Genomic DNA, 16,757 nt, shown 5'->3' on the forward strand with positions numbered 1-16,757 from the left:
CCCCACCCCCACCCAAGCCCGTGGGCCGGGTGGTGATCTGAAGCCCTGGGACTTTGGGCTGGCTTTCTTTAATGTCTCAGAGGCAACACTGTTCTTTCCATCCGTCATCTAACCCCTGCCCAGCATGCTTCTCCACGGCCAGCCTGCATCCCAACCCCTGGAATAAGTCCCTCCATCAGGCCCGGGTGGCCCTGAAACCTCCCTCCCAAGTCCCTGAGTCCTCCCCTGCCTCCTCCGCCTACGGAGCCCACCCCTACCCCATCCATCCCTCATCTCTCCTCTCTGCTTGCCCCCAGGAGGACTTGGCCCCACGGCCACCTACAGCTCCAACAGCCCCGCCAGCCCTCTCAGCTCCACCAGCCTCACCAGCCCCCTAAGCCCCTTCTCACTGGTGTCCGGCTCGCAGGGGTCCCCCACCAAGCCCGGGTCCAGTGAGGTAAGCTGAGAAAATGGAGTAGAAGGTAGGTGGGGGAGGGAGGGAGGACCAGGTCCTCGTTGGCCTGAAGGACACAGACCCTGTGTCCATCTCTGCCCCAGAGGCCTCCAGGCCTAGTGCTTTGGCTTTCTGTCTAAGGTGGTCATTCTCACACCCAGTCTGGTGAACTTCCTTCCAGATTTTTCCTTTACTTGCTCTCATCGGCATTTGTCATCTTTAGCCTCCTTCTGGGGAAGTCTCTTCCTGAACTCCAGGACAGTTAACAAAGATACCCAACACTTAGTAGGAATTTAAATCCAGGACTGTTCCAGCATGTGAGAGGGTTGAGGGTAGGCGTGGGGAGCAGTTTCCTAGCCGGTCAATCAGCAGGTGTTTACTGGGGCTCTACACGGGGCGAGGGATGGGGTGAGGCCCTCTCAGAAACATACATGCGCATGCCCAAGGCCCTTCTCCCGGGGAGTCCAGTGTCCAGGGGGGACCAAGACCGATTTGTAGAAAGCAGCCAGCCTCTGGAACTTGGCAGTGTGTGTCTCAGTGTGGACCGTAAATGCCCTGGTGTTCCAAGGAGAAGGTGGAACTTTCATTGGGACAGACAGAGGAACAAGAAGCATCACAGACAGGAGAGGCGGCAGAAGCAAAGACACAGGGGTGCAGATGTGCCCAGGGTGATGGTGAGGCCAATGAGCAGAGAGCTGTGGAGAAAAACTGGGGAAGAGTGGGGAGCGGTGCACAGGTGGGCGCTCTGCCAAGGAGAGCCCTGAAGCTAGGCTGAGAGTTCACCCCGGAGCTGGAGCTCCCTCCAGGCTGCGGGTGGGAGTTTGGGGGTCCAGGGGCCCACCCCAGGTCCCCACGATGTCGTCTGTCCCCTGCTAATGCTCTTTTCTTCTGCTCTCACAGTGGCTGGTCTCCTTCCTCCTAATGCTCTGGCTTCTCTCTGCCTCAGGAGCCCGGCCCACCGCGGCCCCCCCTCCCCAAAGCCTACGTCCCCCTGGAGTCTCCTCCAAACGTGCCGCCACTCCCTAGCGAGAGCCGCTTCTGGCCATACCCCAGCTCCCCTTCCTGGTACCGCAGTGGCGAGCCAGCCAGGGGTCAGGTACCCAGCACCCTTGGGTCCTGGAGGGCAGGGGAGGAGGGAGCGGGGCGAAGGGTCAGGCGAGGGGACCAGGCAGGACACGGAGCCCTTTTTCCCCCGTTGCAATATTAATTTGCCCACCGCTGCCTGGTCAGACTCTAGGATAAGGAAAGGGATGGCAGAGAATGCTTTCCCCTTTCTGCCCTCTGTGGACAGAGGGAAAATGCGTGTCGTCCCACCCCATGCCCGGGCTCCTGGGCAGCCCCTGGCTGTGAGTGGTGGTGTGCCCCACCTCCTACCAGCGTGAGCAGGCAAGGGAAATCGAGGGACCCGCAGCGACAGGTGCCATTCCAGTCCCTTCCTGCCCGCCTCAGACCCCGGTCCTTCCATGCTGTCTGTCTCTCTGCCTTGTGTGTCCTCTTGGGTCCCATCGGCCCTGGGGTGTAAGCTGCCCTGTTCTGGCTCCCCAGCCTCTCTCGCCAGGAGAGAGGTACAGTTAGGCTGGGAAGAGGTTGCATGGTGAGTAGTCCTGTGTCTAAAACCGGGAGTCATCTTTTCATCCCGGCTCAGCTGCTGGGATAAGCACAGCCCTGAGGGGCTGCCGGGGAGCGGGGCAGAGAGGCAGCATCACCTCCGCTTTCCAGACGAGGGGAGGCGAAGGGCCTTACCCATGCTCTCTCACTGGACTCCAGCTGGTGCTTCTGGCCTCTGGCTCAGTCTTTCCGTGTGTCCCTCATGAAGACTTAGACTCTTTGGCTGCACCACGGGAGTTGGGGGGTTGCCGATGCTGTCTGAGGCCCCTTCTAGTCTCATGATTCTGCAAGCCCTCAAGCTAAGTGCACATCTCTGTCCCCCAGAATCTTGGTACCAAAGCCCACCTGGTTCTCTGGCTCAAGTTTTGGGTGAGATCCTGACAGAATCCTCAGAGATCCTCAGCCTTGTAGCCCCCCCTCCTCCAGCCTTCCTCCTCTCTGGCTCACAGCAAGTCCGTGCTTCTTGGCGCTCACCAAGAGGCCTGGTCAGGTTGAGGGGCCTCTCTGCTGGGCCTCGGCTGAGGGCCTCCTGGAAGCCCTGAGCCCTCACAAGATGAGCCGGCATTGGCCAGCCTTAAGGTGGCATGGGTGGGAGGCTCCATGGCGTCCCTGCCCACTGCCCAGCTGACACACTTAGAGTCTCCTCGTCCTGTGTTTTCAAGGGTTTGTGCTCCAACCATTGCAAAGCAAAGAAACATCCCTGAGGGCCAAGTTCCCAGCAGTCCCTACAGCATGGACCGTCTTCTCCTTTTTTCCCCCAGCCCAAGGCAAGCCATGAGCAGAGCAAGAAAGACCCCCACCAGACATCACCCCTGGATACCGCTAGAGACAACAGCCTTGTGCCCACCAGGCAAGAGGTGGAGGCAGAGAAGCAGGCAGCTCTCAACAAAGGTACTTCCTGTCCCATCCTCCCCTAGAAGGAAGGCCAAGGGTCAGAGAGGAGCCCGGAGAGGTGCTCCTTCACAACCAAAGAGAGCGAGTACCCACCCATCCTGGGCCTTTCCTCTCTGCCACAGATGGGACTGGGCCTCCTCAGAGAAGCAGGCCCCCAGACTCTCTGCCCTCCTGCTCTCCACAAGGCCTACTGGCTGTTCTGTCTCCCTACAGTTGGCATTGTGCCTCCTCAGACAAAGTCGCCCGCTGATGAAGAGCTAACTCCATCAAGGGTGGTGAGGAGGAGTACCAATGGGCTCACCAATGGACTGTCCTCCCGGGTGAGTACAGCCTGTGGGCGCAGAGGCCCGGATGGGCCTGAGCTGCGCTGGGGGCCCAGGGGCCTGTGTGTGTCCACCCATCTGTCCACCATTCATGAAACCCAGGGCGGGAGGAGGAAGGCAGGACAAGTGGGAGGAGGGCAACAGCCCCACTGGAGAAGTCTTCCATCAGGTAGACATATCAAGGGACAAGGAAGATACACATAAGAAAGATAGAAGAGGGGCGCCTGGGTGGCTTAGTCGTTAAGCATCTGCCTTCGGCTCAGGTCATGATCCCAGGGTCCTGGGATCGGGCCCCGCATCGGGCTCCCTGCTCAGCAGGAAGCCTGCTTCTCCCTCTCCCACTCCCCTTGCTTGTGTTCCCTCTCTCGCTGTGTCTCTCTCTGTCAAATAAATAAATAAAAATCTTAAAAAAAAAAAAAAAAAAAGCAAGCAAGAAAGATAGAAGAATAGTTAGCAAAATTTTTTTTTTTAAGATTTTATTTCTTAATTTGAGAGAGAGAGCATGGGCAGGGAGGGGGACTGCAGAGGGAGAGGGAGAAGCAGACTCTGCTGCTGAGCAGGGAGCCCGATGCAGGCTCCCAGGACCCTGGGATCATGACCAAAGCTGAAGGCAGACGCTTCACCGCCTGAGCCACCCAGGTGCCCTTCACAAAATTATTATAATGTGCCAGCGATGAACTACAAATCCAGCAAAAATCAGCGATCAGAGTCAAATGTGCCGACCTAAGGCAGTAGATTCATTTCCTGGGGCTGCTGGGAAATTAACTTAGCCCCCCAAACCTGGGGGCTTAAAAACAACAGGAAGTTTATTCTCTCACAGTTCTGGAGGCCGGAAGTGCAAAACTGAGGTGTCAGCAGGGTTGGTTCCTCAGGAGGCTCTGAGGGAGCATCTGTCCCATGCCTCTCTCCTAGCTTCCGGTGTTGCTGGCCATCTCTGGTGTTCCTTGGCTCATAGACACAACACTCCAGTATCTGCATCCACCTTCTACTCTGTATCTTCTTCCGTTCTGTCTCCTATAAAGATACCTAAGATTGGATTCAGGGTCCACTCCAATTCCCGATGATCTCTTCTTGAGGTCCTTACCTTAATCACATCTGCAAAGACCCTCTTTCCACATCAGGTCACATTCACAGGTCCAACGGGGTTAGGACGTGCACATATGTTTTAGGGGCCCTTCTTTAACCCACTACAGACAGGCTTCCCAGAGAAAGGACATTGAAGGCATTAGGGCAGATGAGGAAGCTGGGAGTGGGGGATGCACACCCATCAGAGCCCTCATCTTCTGCTGTAGCAGGAGCGCCCCAAGAGTGCTGTGTTCCCTGGCGAGGGCAAGGTCAAGATGAGCGTGGAGGAGCAGATTGACCGCATGCGGAGACATCAGAGCGGCTCTATGAAAGAGAAGAGGAAGAGCCTGCAGCTCCCGGCCAGTCCTGCCCCTGACCCTGCTCCCCGGCCTGCCTACAAAGTGGTAAAGTCCTCCCAGCCACCCCCAGCCCGTGACCAGCCTGGACTGGGGCAGCTGTGTGGGGGGCATTGAGAGAGGGGCTGGGAAGGACCCAAGCTGGGCACCTGGGAGAACGGGGAGGGGGAGTCTCTCCCCACTAGGCCGAAGATATACTGCAGCAAGCATTCCTTGCATGTGTTTAAAGAAAAATAACTCACAAAAAGGAATGCATTGATGATTTTAGGTGAGAAGAATTATACAAAATTCATTTAATAGAGAATGGTGCAAAATTCAGCACCCAGGGATAGCCATCACTTACACATGTTTCTAGAGCATTTTCTGTGTATTTAGCACTGGGCTGGGTCTACCGAAGGTAATCGTAATAGCACACTGGTGCGTGGCACCGTGCAGTTCTCGAATCTCACATTATTTTGTTTAGATCTTTCAGCAGTGCCAGCTTAGGAATTACCACCCCTGTCTTAGAGATAGGGAAACACAGTCAGGAGAAATTAAGGATTCTTGGACCACATGGCTATTGAGTATGGAGCTGGGAGCAGCCCCAGGCATCTGCCTAATTTTCTTTCCACCACATTTCGGAAATACAGGAAAATTATGATCAAAAGTCCTACCCTCAAACAGCTTACACTCTCCTTGGTGGATTGGAGCTTCTATAATAGGAATCCACTAAAGACCAGTGTAGGACACACTAGTCCAACTGCCTAACAAATATGGCACAGACTGTGAACACAGGGTACAGCCGGATGGGAAGTAATGAGTCCCGATGAGACATATTGATGAGATTTGTCCTCTGGGCCTTTGTGAGGGGGGGGCAGGCTTTGGACAAGCAGCATGGAAGGAGGATAGCTGTCCCGCAGTGGGAACGGCGGGGTGGCGGCCAGATTGGGCGTGATGAGCAGGGACAGTGAGGACACGCGCCTGCTCAGGGCTGCCTGGAGGCACGGGTGGCAGGGGACAGAGTCCCTGTGTGGTCACAGTGCTGCTGTCCCCTAGGTGCGCCGTCACCGTAGCATCCACGAGGTGGACATCTCCAACCTGGAGGCAGCCCTGCGGGCAGAGGAGCCTGGTGGGCAGGCCTACGAGACGCCGAGGGAAGAAATTGCCCGGCTTCGCAAAATGGAACTGGAGCCCCAGCACTATGATGTGGACATCAGTAAGGAAGTGAGTGAAGTCCAGGAGGGCAGAGGGGGAGAAAGCCTGGGGGGGAGGCGTGGGGAGGGGACGGAACGGAGGTGGTGACCTAGGTCCCTCCCCAGCTCTCCACACCAGACAAAGTCCTCATCCCCGAACGGTACATTGACCTGGAGCCTGATACTCCCCTGAGCCCCGAGGAGTTGAAGGAGAAGCAGAAGAAGGTGGAGAGGATCAAGACGCTCATTGCCAAGTCCAGGTAACGTGCCTGGGTGAACCTCAACATCCTCTGCCCACCCTGGCACGTGGGGCACCGGTGCCCCTGAATCCAGCACCCCGACCCATGCCAGTGGGAGCCCTGAGGCCCCCCCGCGGAGGGCAGACGGAGGCAGTGGCTCAAGGCAGCGGACCAGGGCCAGCCCTGCGGCCCGGGCAGGGATGCTGTCACTGCGTGCCGAGAAGACCTGCTGCGCGCAGGCGCATGCTGTCGTCAAGACAAACTGAGGGGTTGCCCTCTGGTGACTTCTCTTCCTCATCAAGGCTGCCCTAAATGGTCACTTGAACCTTCTCATTCATTTTAAGACATTGCAGTAGGGGGTCCCAAAATGTGTGTTGCCAGGGCCCCACTCCCCCCTGGGGACAGCCTTGCCGGGAACCAGAGCCTGCCCACTCACAGGCCTCTGGCCACCCTGCCAACCTCAGTCCGCAGGCTCCCCCCAAGCCAGGTGGACCATCCTGTCCCCCCACTCCATGTCTCTGTGTCTGTGCCTCTTCAGTATGCAGAACGTGGTGCCCGTCGGCGAGGGGGACCTTGTGGACGTGCCCCAGGACTCAGAGAGCCAGCTGCAGGAGCAGGAGAAGCGGATTGAAATCTCCTGTGCCCTGGCGACCGAGGCCTCCCGCCGGGGCCGCATGCTGTCTGGTGAGAGGGGCCGGGCCTCGCTCCTCCAGGGAGACTGGCTGACCAGGTGCAGGGGAGGAAGCTCAGAGCTGCGACGGGGCCAGGGACAGAGAGGTACAGGGCCAGGGAGACTTTCCTCAAGGTCAGGATGAGCACTTACTGAGCACCAGGTACCGTGCTAGGCTCAGCAGGGTGCAGACGGGCCCGAGTTGCGTCCCGGAGCTCGGAGCTGGGATGACCCTCCTATAGCCGCTCTCTGGAGGAATGGAGGAATGGCCAGAGTCCATGCAGGCAGCCAGGGCACCACCCTCCCTGGGCAGCTTAAGGAAAGGCATGGCAGAAAGGCGATCCCTGAGCTTGGTTGGGAAGGATAAAAGTACTACCAGTCGTGGAGTGGGGCCAGGCACTGCAGGGCACCCTCTCCCTTCCCGTTCTGGCTGCGTGCGGATAGGAAGGTGAAGGTGGGGCAGGGAGCCAGAGTTGAGGGCGATGCAGTCACCGCCCTGCCTACTGACCCAAGCCCACTTCTCCGCTAAGAAAAGATGAGCATGAGGAACGGACTTCACGCTGATAAAAAAGCTAGAGGGTCCCGAGCAGTCACCGTGAGGTTGAAGTCAGCCTGAGATATCTCGCCCCAGGGAAGGTGAGACTGGAATCAGGAAGAACGGAAGAGAGTCTCTTAATGGGAGGGTGAAGGATAGAGGAAAGACAGTGCCTACGTCATGCAGCCGGCCGGGGGGCGGACTACGTCGTCCTCCTCAGGACAAAAGGTGGTTAGGGCAGAGAGGGAGAGGGAGAGCTCGGAAGGCCAGTCCAGAGGGATGCCCAGGAAGGATGCCAGGTTTGCCCGGACTTTGCTAGAGGAGGAGGTGGAGAGACAGGTGTGCTGGCCCACAGAGCAGCCTGGGCGAGGGGCCGGCAACGAGCAGATCGGGACTGCGGCCAGGAGCCCGGCGGAAGGGGTGGCATTTCGTGTCGGTGATCAAGAGGGGTTTGAATTCTGGCTTTCGGGGACTCCATTGCCTCATCTGTAAAATTCAAATCAAAATACCTGCCTGGTGGTGTGAGGAACGGCAACAATACATGCTAAGCGCCTAGCACAGTGCCTGGCACTTAGTAAGTGCTCAATAAATGCTGGCCCGATGTGGGCGTGGTGGTGCTGGTGACAGCGGTAGGACTCGCTGACCTAGCAACAGCTGGAGTGGAAGTAGGGTCTGTGTGTGGTTTTTCTCGCTATTTAAAATATGGATATTTTTAGAAACCAGAGGGTTTCAGGCTACAACAAAGGGAATTTACGCCTTAAGGAAGAACCTACTGGCGGTTAAGGTCGAATGGACATTAAATGGGCGGCCAGGGAAGACTGGTGGGGGTATTTCAGAGAGAGGCGGTCGGTTGGGCTGGAGTTGAGGACAAGAGAAGGGATGGGCTTCAGACAGTCCCATCCTGCAGCCAAAGGCAGCAGAACCAGTTTGGCTGCACAGAGGCCTCTAGCCCACCTCTCTGTAGTTTAGCTGTAAAATGAACTCGAATCTTCCAAAGATCAAACTCCTCATGCTCTGGGCAAAAGGCAACTTCCTGTTTCAAGGGTTAGCGCACACAACACTGTTTTTAAAACTTCCCTCTGCCCTCGCCCCAGCCCCTGGCTCTCTCTACTGTCATTTCCCAGCCAAAGGTTCCATGAAAACAAAACCCGTCCTGGCCTCTCAGATTTCCCTCTCAATACACACCAGCTTACATTTCATGGTCTATGCGTTGAAAGCAAACTGTCACTTTGCTTTTGCCAAAACCCCAACTATTTAAAAAATGGCATAGCAGGGCCAGACCTCAGACTTAGCCCACGGTCCCCACTGCCCCTTGGCCTCTGGCCCAGATTCCCAGAGCTGCAGCTCTGCCAGGGACCGCGAGGACCGTGCGTGGGCATAGGTTCAAGCCTGGGACCGTGCGTATGGGGGTGCCGGGCACGGGCCCTCGTGACAGCACGGCGTGCACAGGGTGGAGAGGCCGTGCCTGAGGGTGGGTGTGTGGCGTGGATGGTGTGCTCAGGAATGCTTGTCAGTAGACCCAGAGCGTGCAGACTCAAGCAGGAGGTATATGGGAAGACGTGAGGTCGTGTGCAGCGTCTGTGTTGGGGGATGTTTGTAGAGGCACGTGCATTTGTGTGTATTCAAGTGCGTGGGTGGAGGGAATGTGTGAGTGCAAATACAGAACTATGTGTGTATATGTCTGCAAAATGTCTACGGACATTGTGTGGAGACCACGATTTATGAGTACGGGTGGTATTTAGGAAGCTGTTGGGGTTTATATAGGTGTATGCCAGTATGCAGTGTAAGGCTGGAGGTAGTGTTGATGAATGCACGTATTTATGTGTGACTGGCTGGTTCTGCAGTCTGGGGAGTGATGAAACACATTTGTGTGTATGTTGTGCCCAGTGTACACACTGCAATATTTGTAAATATGTATCTGTGCAGGATGGGTGAGAGCAGGTCTCATGAAGGTGCAGGATGGGAGAGCAGGTGTGACTGATGATTTCTGCATGCAGATGCGGTAGTACTTGCGGACACACGATTATAATATCGCACCTGTCCAATACATAGCTACTATATATGTGAACTTCAACTATTTCCTTTTTTTAGGATTGTATTTATTTATTTGAGAGGAGAGAGAGAGAGCATGAACAGGGGGAGGGGCAAAGGGAGAGGGAGAGGCAGGTTCCCCGCTGAGTAGGGAGCCCGATGTGGGGCTCGATCCCAGGACCCCAAGATCATGACCTGAGCTGAAGGCAGACGCTTAAGTGACTGAGCCACCCAGGTGCCCCTCAATGGATATATTCCTAATATATATTTAGAACATTTCTGCCTTCATAAAGAAGTTCTATTTAACATAATTCATCTTTCTTGTTCTTGTTCATTTAGTATCATTGTAAATATCCTTCTTTTCCTGATCCGTTGAAGGGGTGCCCTCCAGGGCTCTAGTTGGTATAGAACGTAGCTCCCAGATTGTAATGCTTTTAAAGGTATTATATCTGCTTTTTACAAAAGACTTTTATGCCCCAATTGTGCCTTCTTCTAGCTGTCAGTGGGCCTCCCGAGTCCTCTCTCTCCCCTAACTTCCCTGTTTCTGATCTCCCATGGGGTAGACCCCCAGCAGGTCAACTCCTCAGAAGTGTGTAGAAATAAGAGTAACTGGACTCCAGGGAGCCGGTCTGTGAATAATTGTAAGAGCTTCACCGCATGCACGTTGTAATAGATATTTGGCTTTCTTGAAACAGCTCTGGTTTAGTTTTTGACTTTCTGACAGTTTTAGAAGTCGAAGTTGCCAAATGACTAACCGCTGGGTCTGCGATACAGACATACACACAAATGTGTGTTCTGAAAGCGTTTGCAAATGTATTTGAGTGTGAGGTCACACGTGTATCGGTCCCTGTGGAAGAGTACGGGTTTGGAAGTGCACAAACACACATATCTGAGTTGTGTGCAGTGAGAGTCGAATGCTGTTGGATCCCGTGCACAGACTACGTGTTCTGTGTGGGTAGATACAGCTTCCTGCTCACGAGAAAATTTCCACATCTTGTGTATATCTGTGGCTGTATGTATACACGTGATGGGAGCTGCACAGAGGGCAGGGAGGTGATGGTGTCCAGGGCAGGGTGGAGAGCAAGGGACTAGAAGTCAGATGCCAGGATCCTTCTGTTGGAGGAAACAGTGTGACCCTGGCTGAGGTCTGGTTCTCCTCTGAGGCCAAGTGAGCACGTTCTGTCTGCCAGGCTCCTGCCTCACAGCGGCCCTGAGGGTGCCCGAGGGTCTGCAGACTGCAGAGAGCTCATCCCTCCTCATAGGACCCCCTCCGCATTGGCCTTCCACTTTGCTCTTCTCAGCATGGAATCATAATGATAATAGAGTAAAATCCATTAATTCAAATGCCACCACTTTAAGGTTTGTAATGATTTGTTCAGGGGTGGACCGAAGGTTGCCCCTTCTGGATTGATGGAAAGGGGGTCCCCAGGGATAGCGAGGGGCCATGTTTCTGAGACCGCGAGCTGGTCTAAGTTCACGGTACTCGCTTCAACCCTGCCGGAAGCCTCGGTTTGCGTGGAGGTGATTCACGTGGTGATAACTTGGATCTAGTCGCCAGCGGGGGCCTGATGATCTGGGTTAGTGCGGTTTTACCGCACTGTTCATCCTCATCGCCTGTGGAGCACTGCGTGTAAGGTGCGGTCACCTGCTCTTGTACGGATGCGAGTGGAGCCTTGGCCCAAAGGGGCCGGCCTCGCCCACAGACCCACTGGTTCTCAGCAGAGCCTGCAGTGGCCCGGTCTCCTCCTCGGGGACCCTGTGCTCCTCCGTGGCGCCTGGGACCGAGGCCAGGTCGGCCTCAGCTCTCCTCTCTGCTTGCCTCCTGCCTGGCTCCCCGCCTGGGGAAGGACCTCGCTTGCTCTGGGTGCCCGGCCTCCCCACCCCTGCCACGCCCACCCACCCCTATTCACCTCCCTGTTCATTTCTGTTTCCAGTGCAATGTGCCACCCCAAGCCCTCCCACCTCCCCTGCTTCCCCGACTCCACCAGCCAACCCCCTATCGTCTGAATCCCCACGGGGCGCCGACAGCAGCCATACCATGCGGGTCTGAGCTCTGACGTAAGAACTTTTCTACTGTATTTCGTCCACCGCGGGGAGTGGGACCCCCGCCCCTCACCCCCACGAGCCATCTACCCCCCCCCCCCCCCCCTTCCCCCATTGCCTCTCCCCTCCCCCCCCCCCCGGGCCCCCCCCCCCCCGTGCTGCTCTCCCCACCCCTCCATCTGCTTGAGCCCGCAGCATCCCCGTCCCAGTCCCTGTCCCCGTGCAGTGCTGGGCCAGCGCCGGCTGGCGGGGCCGCCTCTTGGATGCCACAGTGCCCGTGGGCTTTGCTTCTCCAGAAGCAGACAGGGACAGAGCCGAGGCCTCCCCTATCCCGCTGTCCGCCAACAAGCCTCTCCACCGCTGTGGAGATACATAGCAGTCCTGCCTCAGAAGCCCCCAGATCTTACTTCTCCCAGATCAGCCCCAGATCTTCCTGTAAATTACAGTACCATGGGAAACTATGGCCAAGGGCTGTGTGCGTTCCTTGCCCCTAGCACACAGCCGCTCGGTGTTAGGCAAGTGGGAAAGAGCAGGGACTTCCATTCATTTGCTCCCCTCTCGGGGCTGGGGGCGTGGGGCGGGGTTGGGGTTCTGCAGACTTGTGTCTCCTGGGAAGCTGGGCTGGGGCTGCTGCTCGGCGGCGAAGCGCCCTTCTCACCCGGTTCTCTTCTCTTCAGTGCAAGCTCTGGCCGAGGCCAACGCCGGGAAGCTACACAGAGCCACGTTCTGAAGGCCTCGGCCCCCTGAGGCCCCAGCTCCCCAGCCTGGCCCCCTGCCCCTGCGCGCCCGTGGGAGGGCTGCGGGGAGCCAGGCTGGGGGCCGGGGTTGCTGCCCACACGTTACCTCAGTGTCCACACGGCCAGCACGCCCGGCCCTGAAGCCCTCGCGCCTCAGATGGCGGCCCCAGGCCGGGGCCCGAGATGGCGGGCAGACAGCAGCCTCCGGCGCCCGTGGCCCAGGGGGCTAGGCCCTGGCTGGTGGTGTGAAAGCCCTACTGGAACATTTCCTGCTGAAGAGGATGCCCTGGTGGGGAAGACGCTCTGGGCTCTCTCAGGTTAGGACTAGGCTGAGGAGAAGATGGACGCTCTGCCTCTTCCGGCCCCTCCTGACACCAAGGGCGGCACCTGCCATCGGGTCCTTCCCCCATCGACACCCCCCCCCCACCCGCTGCCCCAGCTGCACCCGGGGCTTTGACACGTTTCTGCTTAGGGGTGCTCCTTTGGGGTCCAGTGGAGACTGACCACCCTGCTTGAGCCAAAGACAAGATGACAAGAGCTGGGGAGAGGCTCCTTGGCTCCCAGGGGGCACAGTGCTGGCTGTGGGTAGAGAGCGGCACGCAGGTCTGTGCAGGGTCTGAGGACAGGTTGAGAAGGGGGAGAGGAAAGAAAGGGAGAGATGGAGGCAAGTGGGAGGACAGGGAAGCGGCAGGACTCATTTGCAAGTAAAAGGGTGAGGCGGAGGTGGAAAGGGGATGTGGGATGGGTGGGTTTCCCTAGGATGGAGCCTTAGCTTAGTGCCAAGTACAGTGCCAGACTGTGGGCCCTGCTCCTGCACCTCGTCCCTCGGGTCCACGGGCCTGCCCACACACTGGCTCCAGGAGGACCCACCAGCGAGCACAGGATGACCTTCAGCTCTAGCTGTGGGGACGAAGGTGTGGGGATGCTGGTGCGGGTGAGCGGGTGGGACGATGGCCCTTTCTGGGTCTGGGCCTGGTGTCTGCCTCCCCCTCCTCAGCTCAGGGGCAGAGAGAAAGACCTCTGTCACGCAGGGTGTCATTAGCCTTGGGGCCTTTCCTAACCATGTTCGGGACATTTTCTTGTCCCCCTGCCCCCTGGAATGTGCTGTGGGTCAGCTGAGAGAGTGCCCCAGAGAGGAAATGCAGCCTTAATCTGGCAGGCTAGATTCTACGGCCCCACCCCGCGTCCCGGGCATCCCCGAGGAGGACCAGGTGAGGCTGCAGGGAAGGACTCTCTTCTGGCCTGGCTCTCTCACCATCTGCCTACTGGGGGAGGTCAGTGGAGGAGACACAGAAGCAAAGCTCATTTTTCCTCCTTGCCTTTCATCTGGGGAGGATGGTAGCCAGGGAGGACGGAGGGGTGAGAGTGAAGCTGGAAAAGACTGTGCCCCTAGGCCTTCTCTTTACCAGAGTTGATGCTCAGAGACTTCAGCCTCCAGTGGCCCCGAGAACAATGACTTCATCTGCCACCAGTTCTCCACTCCTTCACAGCTGGGCCAGTGACTGGTTCATATGCAAGTAAAGATGGCAACTCATTCAACAGATATTTATCGAGCACCTTTTGTGTACCAGGCACTGTTCTAGGTGCTTAGGATATTCTTGTGCTTCGGAGGGATTGCAGGCTGGGGAATTCCACTTTCCTTTTCGCAGATTTTTTGAACATGACCTTTGGCTACGTTTCCCATCTTTAGCACTGCTCAAGCACCCCACACCTGTTTTCTCCTTCCCCGCCGACTGGCAGGTGAGGGTGGCCCTCTCCATTTTTCCAACACCTTTCTCCATCCACAAGAAACGGCTGTTTCAGGGCGTCCATGCCTTTCCCCTTTCTTTGTCTGTCTCGCCTTTTTTTTTAAGTGGTATTTTTAGAAATACGTGTAAAAGACCAAGGATTAAGGTCTGCACCTCTACCACCTCTCTCTCACCTCTTATTTCATAAAGCTGGCTCTTTATGTTGCTTTACATGCCTTAATATATGTTTGATGAAGATTATACATATTATAGATATATACATAATATATATATTTGTTTGGACGTCTGATCCTTTCCCAGAACTCCTGCCCAGGCCCATTTTCCCTCCTTTACTTTCCACACCATTCCTAGCACGTGTTGGCCACACCCCATGCCTTTTGATCCAAAGAAGGGGAGAAGACAGACTTATTTTAAGACAGATCTATTTTACGCTTTTATTATAAAAGCAAATCTATTTTCAAAATGTGCAATGTCTGAATGGAATCGGCAAATGATACGAGGAGATTGGGCGGCTGCCTCCAGGTCCAACCCTCTTCCCCCGCAGCTTCCTCCTCCCATCCCCCAGTCTGCAAAGGCCTGGGCCCCAGAGCTCACCCAGAGAGCATCTCACCAGGGCGGGACATTCTCTTGGAAGTCCTGGTCTAAGGATTTGATTCCACTGTCAACTCTTGACGACCCTCTAGGGTTACGGGATGTGAAACCTCTCAAAGGAAATGTTTACAGCTGTGTGCACAAAAGTACAGCCCTGCGGGCACCCCAGCCACCCCCAGTATGCTCCCGGACCACCTCCCGTCACCAGTCTGCTGGAAAGGGCAGACAGAATGGGAGCCTATGCCAAACGGCACCAAGAATCCTACTCCCTGACGGAGCCAGGATACAGTGCAAAGGCCAAAGGAAACGGTTTGGGACCACAGGTCCTTCAGCACAGACACATTCGAGTTCCTTGGACTTCTCACACTCTTTGATCCCTTTCTGGTCTGGGTCACATCTATGACATCTGTCTCCTTCTGTGACCTTTCCTCGGGGGGCTGTTGTTAAGGGGGACGTTGGCTCAGTCTGGCATCCAGACTGCAAAGTCAGCTTCCAGACTGAAGTGGGTCCCACGGACAAGGTGACAGCTCAACCTTGCCCAAGAAGACCCCAGGACTGTCCCCTGGTGGGCTGCCACTGGGGTGCTGAACTCCGCCAGCTCAGCCTTCCAAACTGCTTAGTGGCTGACAAAGTAGGCAAGGGGATCTTGCCTCACAAGGATCTGGGCAGAATGGAAGTCTTCTGTCCCGATCTGGAATCAAGGGTTTGGGACTGTCACAGAGCTCATGGCCAGCATTTAAAGCCTGACCTCCCAACTTTGACATGTCCTGGCACCCTATTCCCAGCCTAGAGCATCTTGTTATGAAAGAATGGGGCCCAGATGGAGGCCCAGGGCTAAGTGACCCACCGGGGGGGCGGGGGGGACAGCCCTGGTTGCTATTCTGGGGTCTTGCCAATTAGCACATTACCTCCCTGATCATTAACCAAGAGGCTGTAATCAAATACTGCTACTGTCACTTTAAAGATTTTTCTGAGGTCGCAAGCTGTGCACACTTGCTCTCCGGCCTTGGTGAGAGGCATGTTCTTGGGGCAGGGCTGACTATAGCAAGACAGAATCGATCCCTTTCCCCTTTAGGCACCCCCCTACCTGGCAGCTCTTAAAACTAAGGAAAATATGAAATATACATATATATACACATCTATTTATGCACATACTGGGGCCAATTTGATCTGCTAGTATTAGACAATAAACCATACAAGGAAATGTATGATCTCAGTGTCTTTATTTAGTATAAAAGTGACCTTAGAAGAAAAGGTTAGCCAAACAGAGGGCATCTCTGTTGGGGGACCAAACATCTGTAGCCACCCCATAGCATCTTTCTAGCCAACGAGCCCCTCCCTGGGGAGGGGCATCCTGAGTATAGGTGAGCATCTGCTTCCCCGCTCCCCAGCATTCTTTCTAGATACAGATACTGAAGAATCCCAGTGAGCTCTGCGTTTGTATCTTGCAAGTTTGTATAAACCCGATACAGGAAATAAAATGAACAGTTTGTATAGTGGCGTGTGTCTCGCACTCTGTCCGTGACTGCCTGTGGCTCAGGCTGGTCTTGTGGCTCGTGGCAATCTCCAAGCCTGGCAGAAAAGGGGAGAGGGTCTGGGGTCGGGCCTCCCCTGACTAAAAGCAAAGCTGGGTCCGCGATATGCTGCCCACCGTGCTCATCTCCTCTGTCCAGGTAATCTCAAATCAAGGCTTGTTCCAAGGTCCTGTGTAATGAAAGTTACCGGAACAGTGTTCAGATCCTAGGAACCTCCCATTGATCTGTCTCTGAGACAGAGGGTAGAAGAGTAGGAGAAGAAAATTAATTCCTAAGTTTCCTCGACTACTACACAATGGCCTATATTTCTGCTTTGGGGTACAAGAAGTTGTATTGATTTGGCGAGGGGCATCAGAAAAGCCACCCAAATTATTCTCATCCAGACTCAATGCCTTTGGTTTATGTCCTCAGTGGTTATCCTTTCCGGATCCTCAGTGTGAAGGCTGCTCAATCTGAAATCTTTCAGTGAGCAAGAGTCAAGAAGCCCTGTGAATTCTATGCGGTGGAAAGGACAAGAGAAAGTGAGCCCAGGATAGTGGTAGGCTGCCTCAGCTGGGCCCCTGCAGCATGTCTGGGGAGAGGTGGAGGCATTAATTCGAGGAAGAGAAGAAAATTGAGAAGAGATAGGAACGCAAGCTTTTCTAATTCCTGATTTTACCTCGCCCTGGTTCTAAGGGCTGATTTCGAATTCTGGACACCTGTTGTCATTCCTAAAGCGCTAGTAGTGTGTGTGAGTGTGTGAGTGTGTGTGTGTGTTTAACAAATAATATGACTATA

The 16,757-nt window shown here is 55.6% G+C and overlaps 1 protein-coding gene across 16 annotated transcripts in view; it reads left to right on the top strand.

Moving 5' to 3' along the window:
• Window positions 1-15,939, top strand: part of PLEKHA6 (pleckstrin homology domain containing A6) — a 139,836-nt gene extending 123,897 nt beyond the window's left edge. For 12 of the 16 annotated variants that reach the window (XM_032422512.1, XM_032422513.1, XM_032422516.1 and 9 more), the window contains 8 exons: window positions 297-436; window positions 1,380-1,529; window positions 2,803-2,932; window positions 3,149-3,255; window positions 4,551-4,727; window positions 5,715-5,882; window positions 5,978-6,111; window positions 6,629-9,429. In XM_032422512.1, coding sequence (XP_032278403.1) covers window positions 297-436; window positions 1,380-1,529; window positions 2,803-2,932; window positions 3,149-3,255; window positions 4,551-4,727; window positions 5,715-5,882; window positions 5,978-6,111; window positions 6,629-6,905 — 1,283 coding nt within the window. In that variant the 3' untranslated portion in view covers window positions 6,906-9,429. Of the gene's footprint in view, window positions 1-296; window positions 437-1,379; window positions 1,530-2,802; window positions 2,933-3,148; window positions 3,256-4,550; window positions 4,728-5,714; window positions 5,883-5,977; window positions 6,112-6,628; window positions 9,430-11,260; window positions 11,385-12,046 lie in introns of those variants that run through there. The other 4 variants (XM_032422515.1, XM_032422519.1, XM_032422520.1 and 1 more) reach the window with 3 other exon arrangements.
• Window positions 15,940-16,757: the final 818 nt, after the last annotated feature.

Source organism: Phoca vitulina, unplaced genomic scaffold, assembly GCF_004348235.1.
Source record: "Phoca vitulina isolate PV1807 unplaced genomic scaffold, GSC_HSeal_1.0 scaffold26, whole genome shotgun sequence".
NCBI classification, from domain to species: Eukaryota; Metazoa; Chordata; class Mammalia; order Carnivora; family Phocidae; genus Phoca; species Phoca vitulina.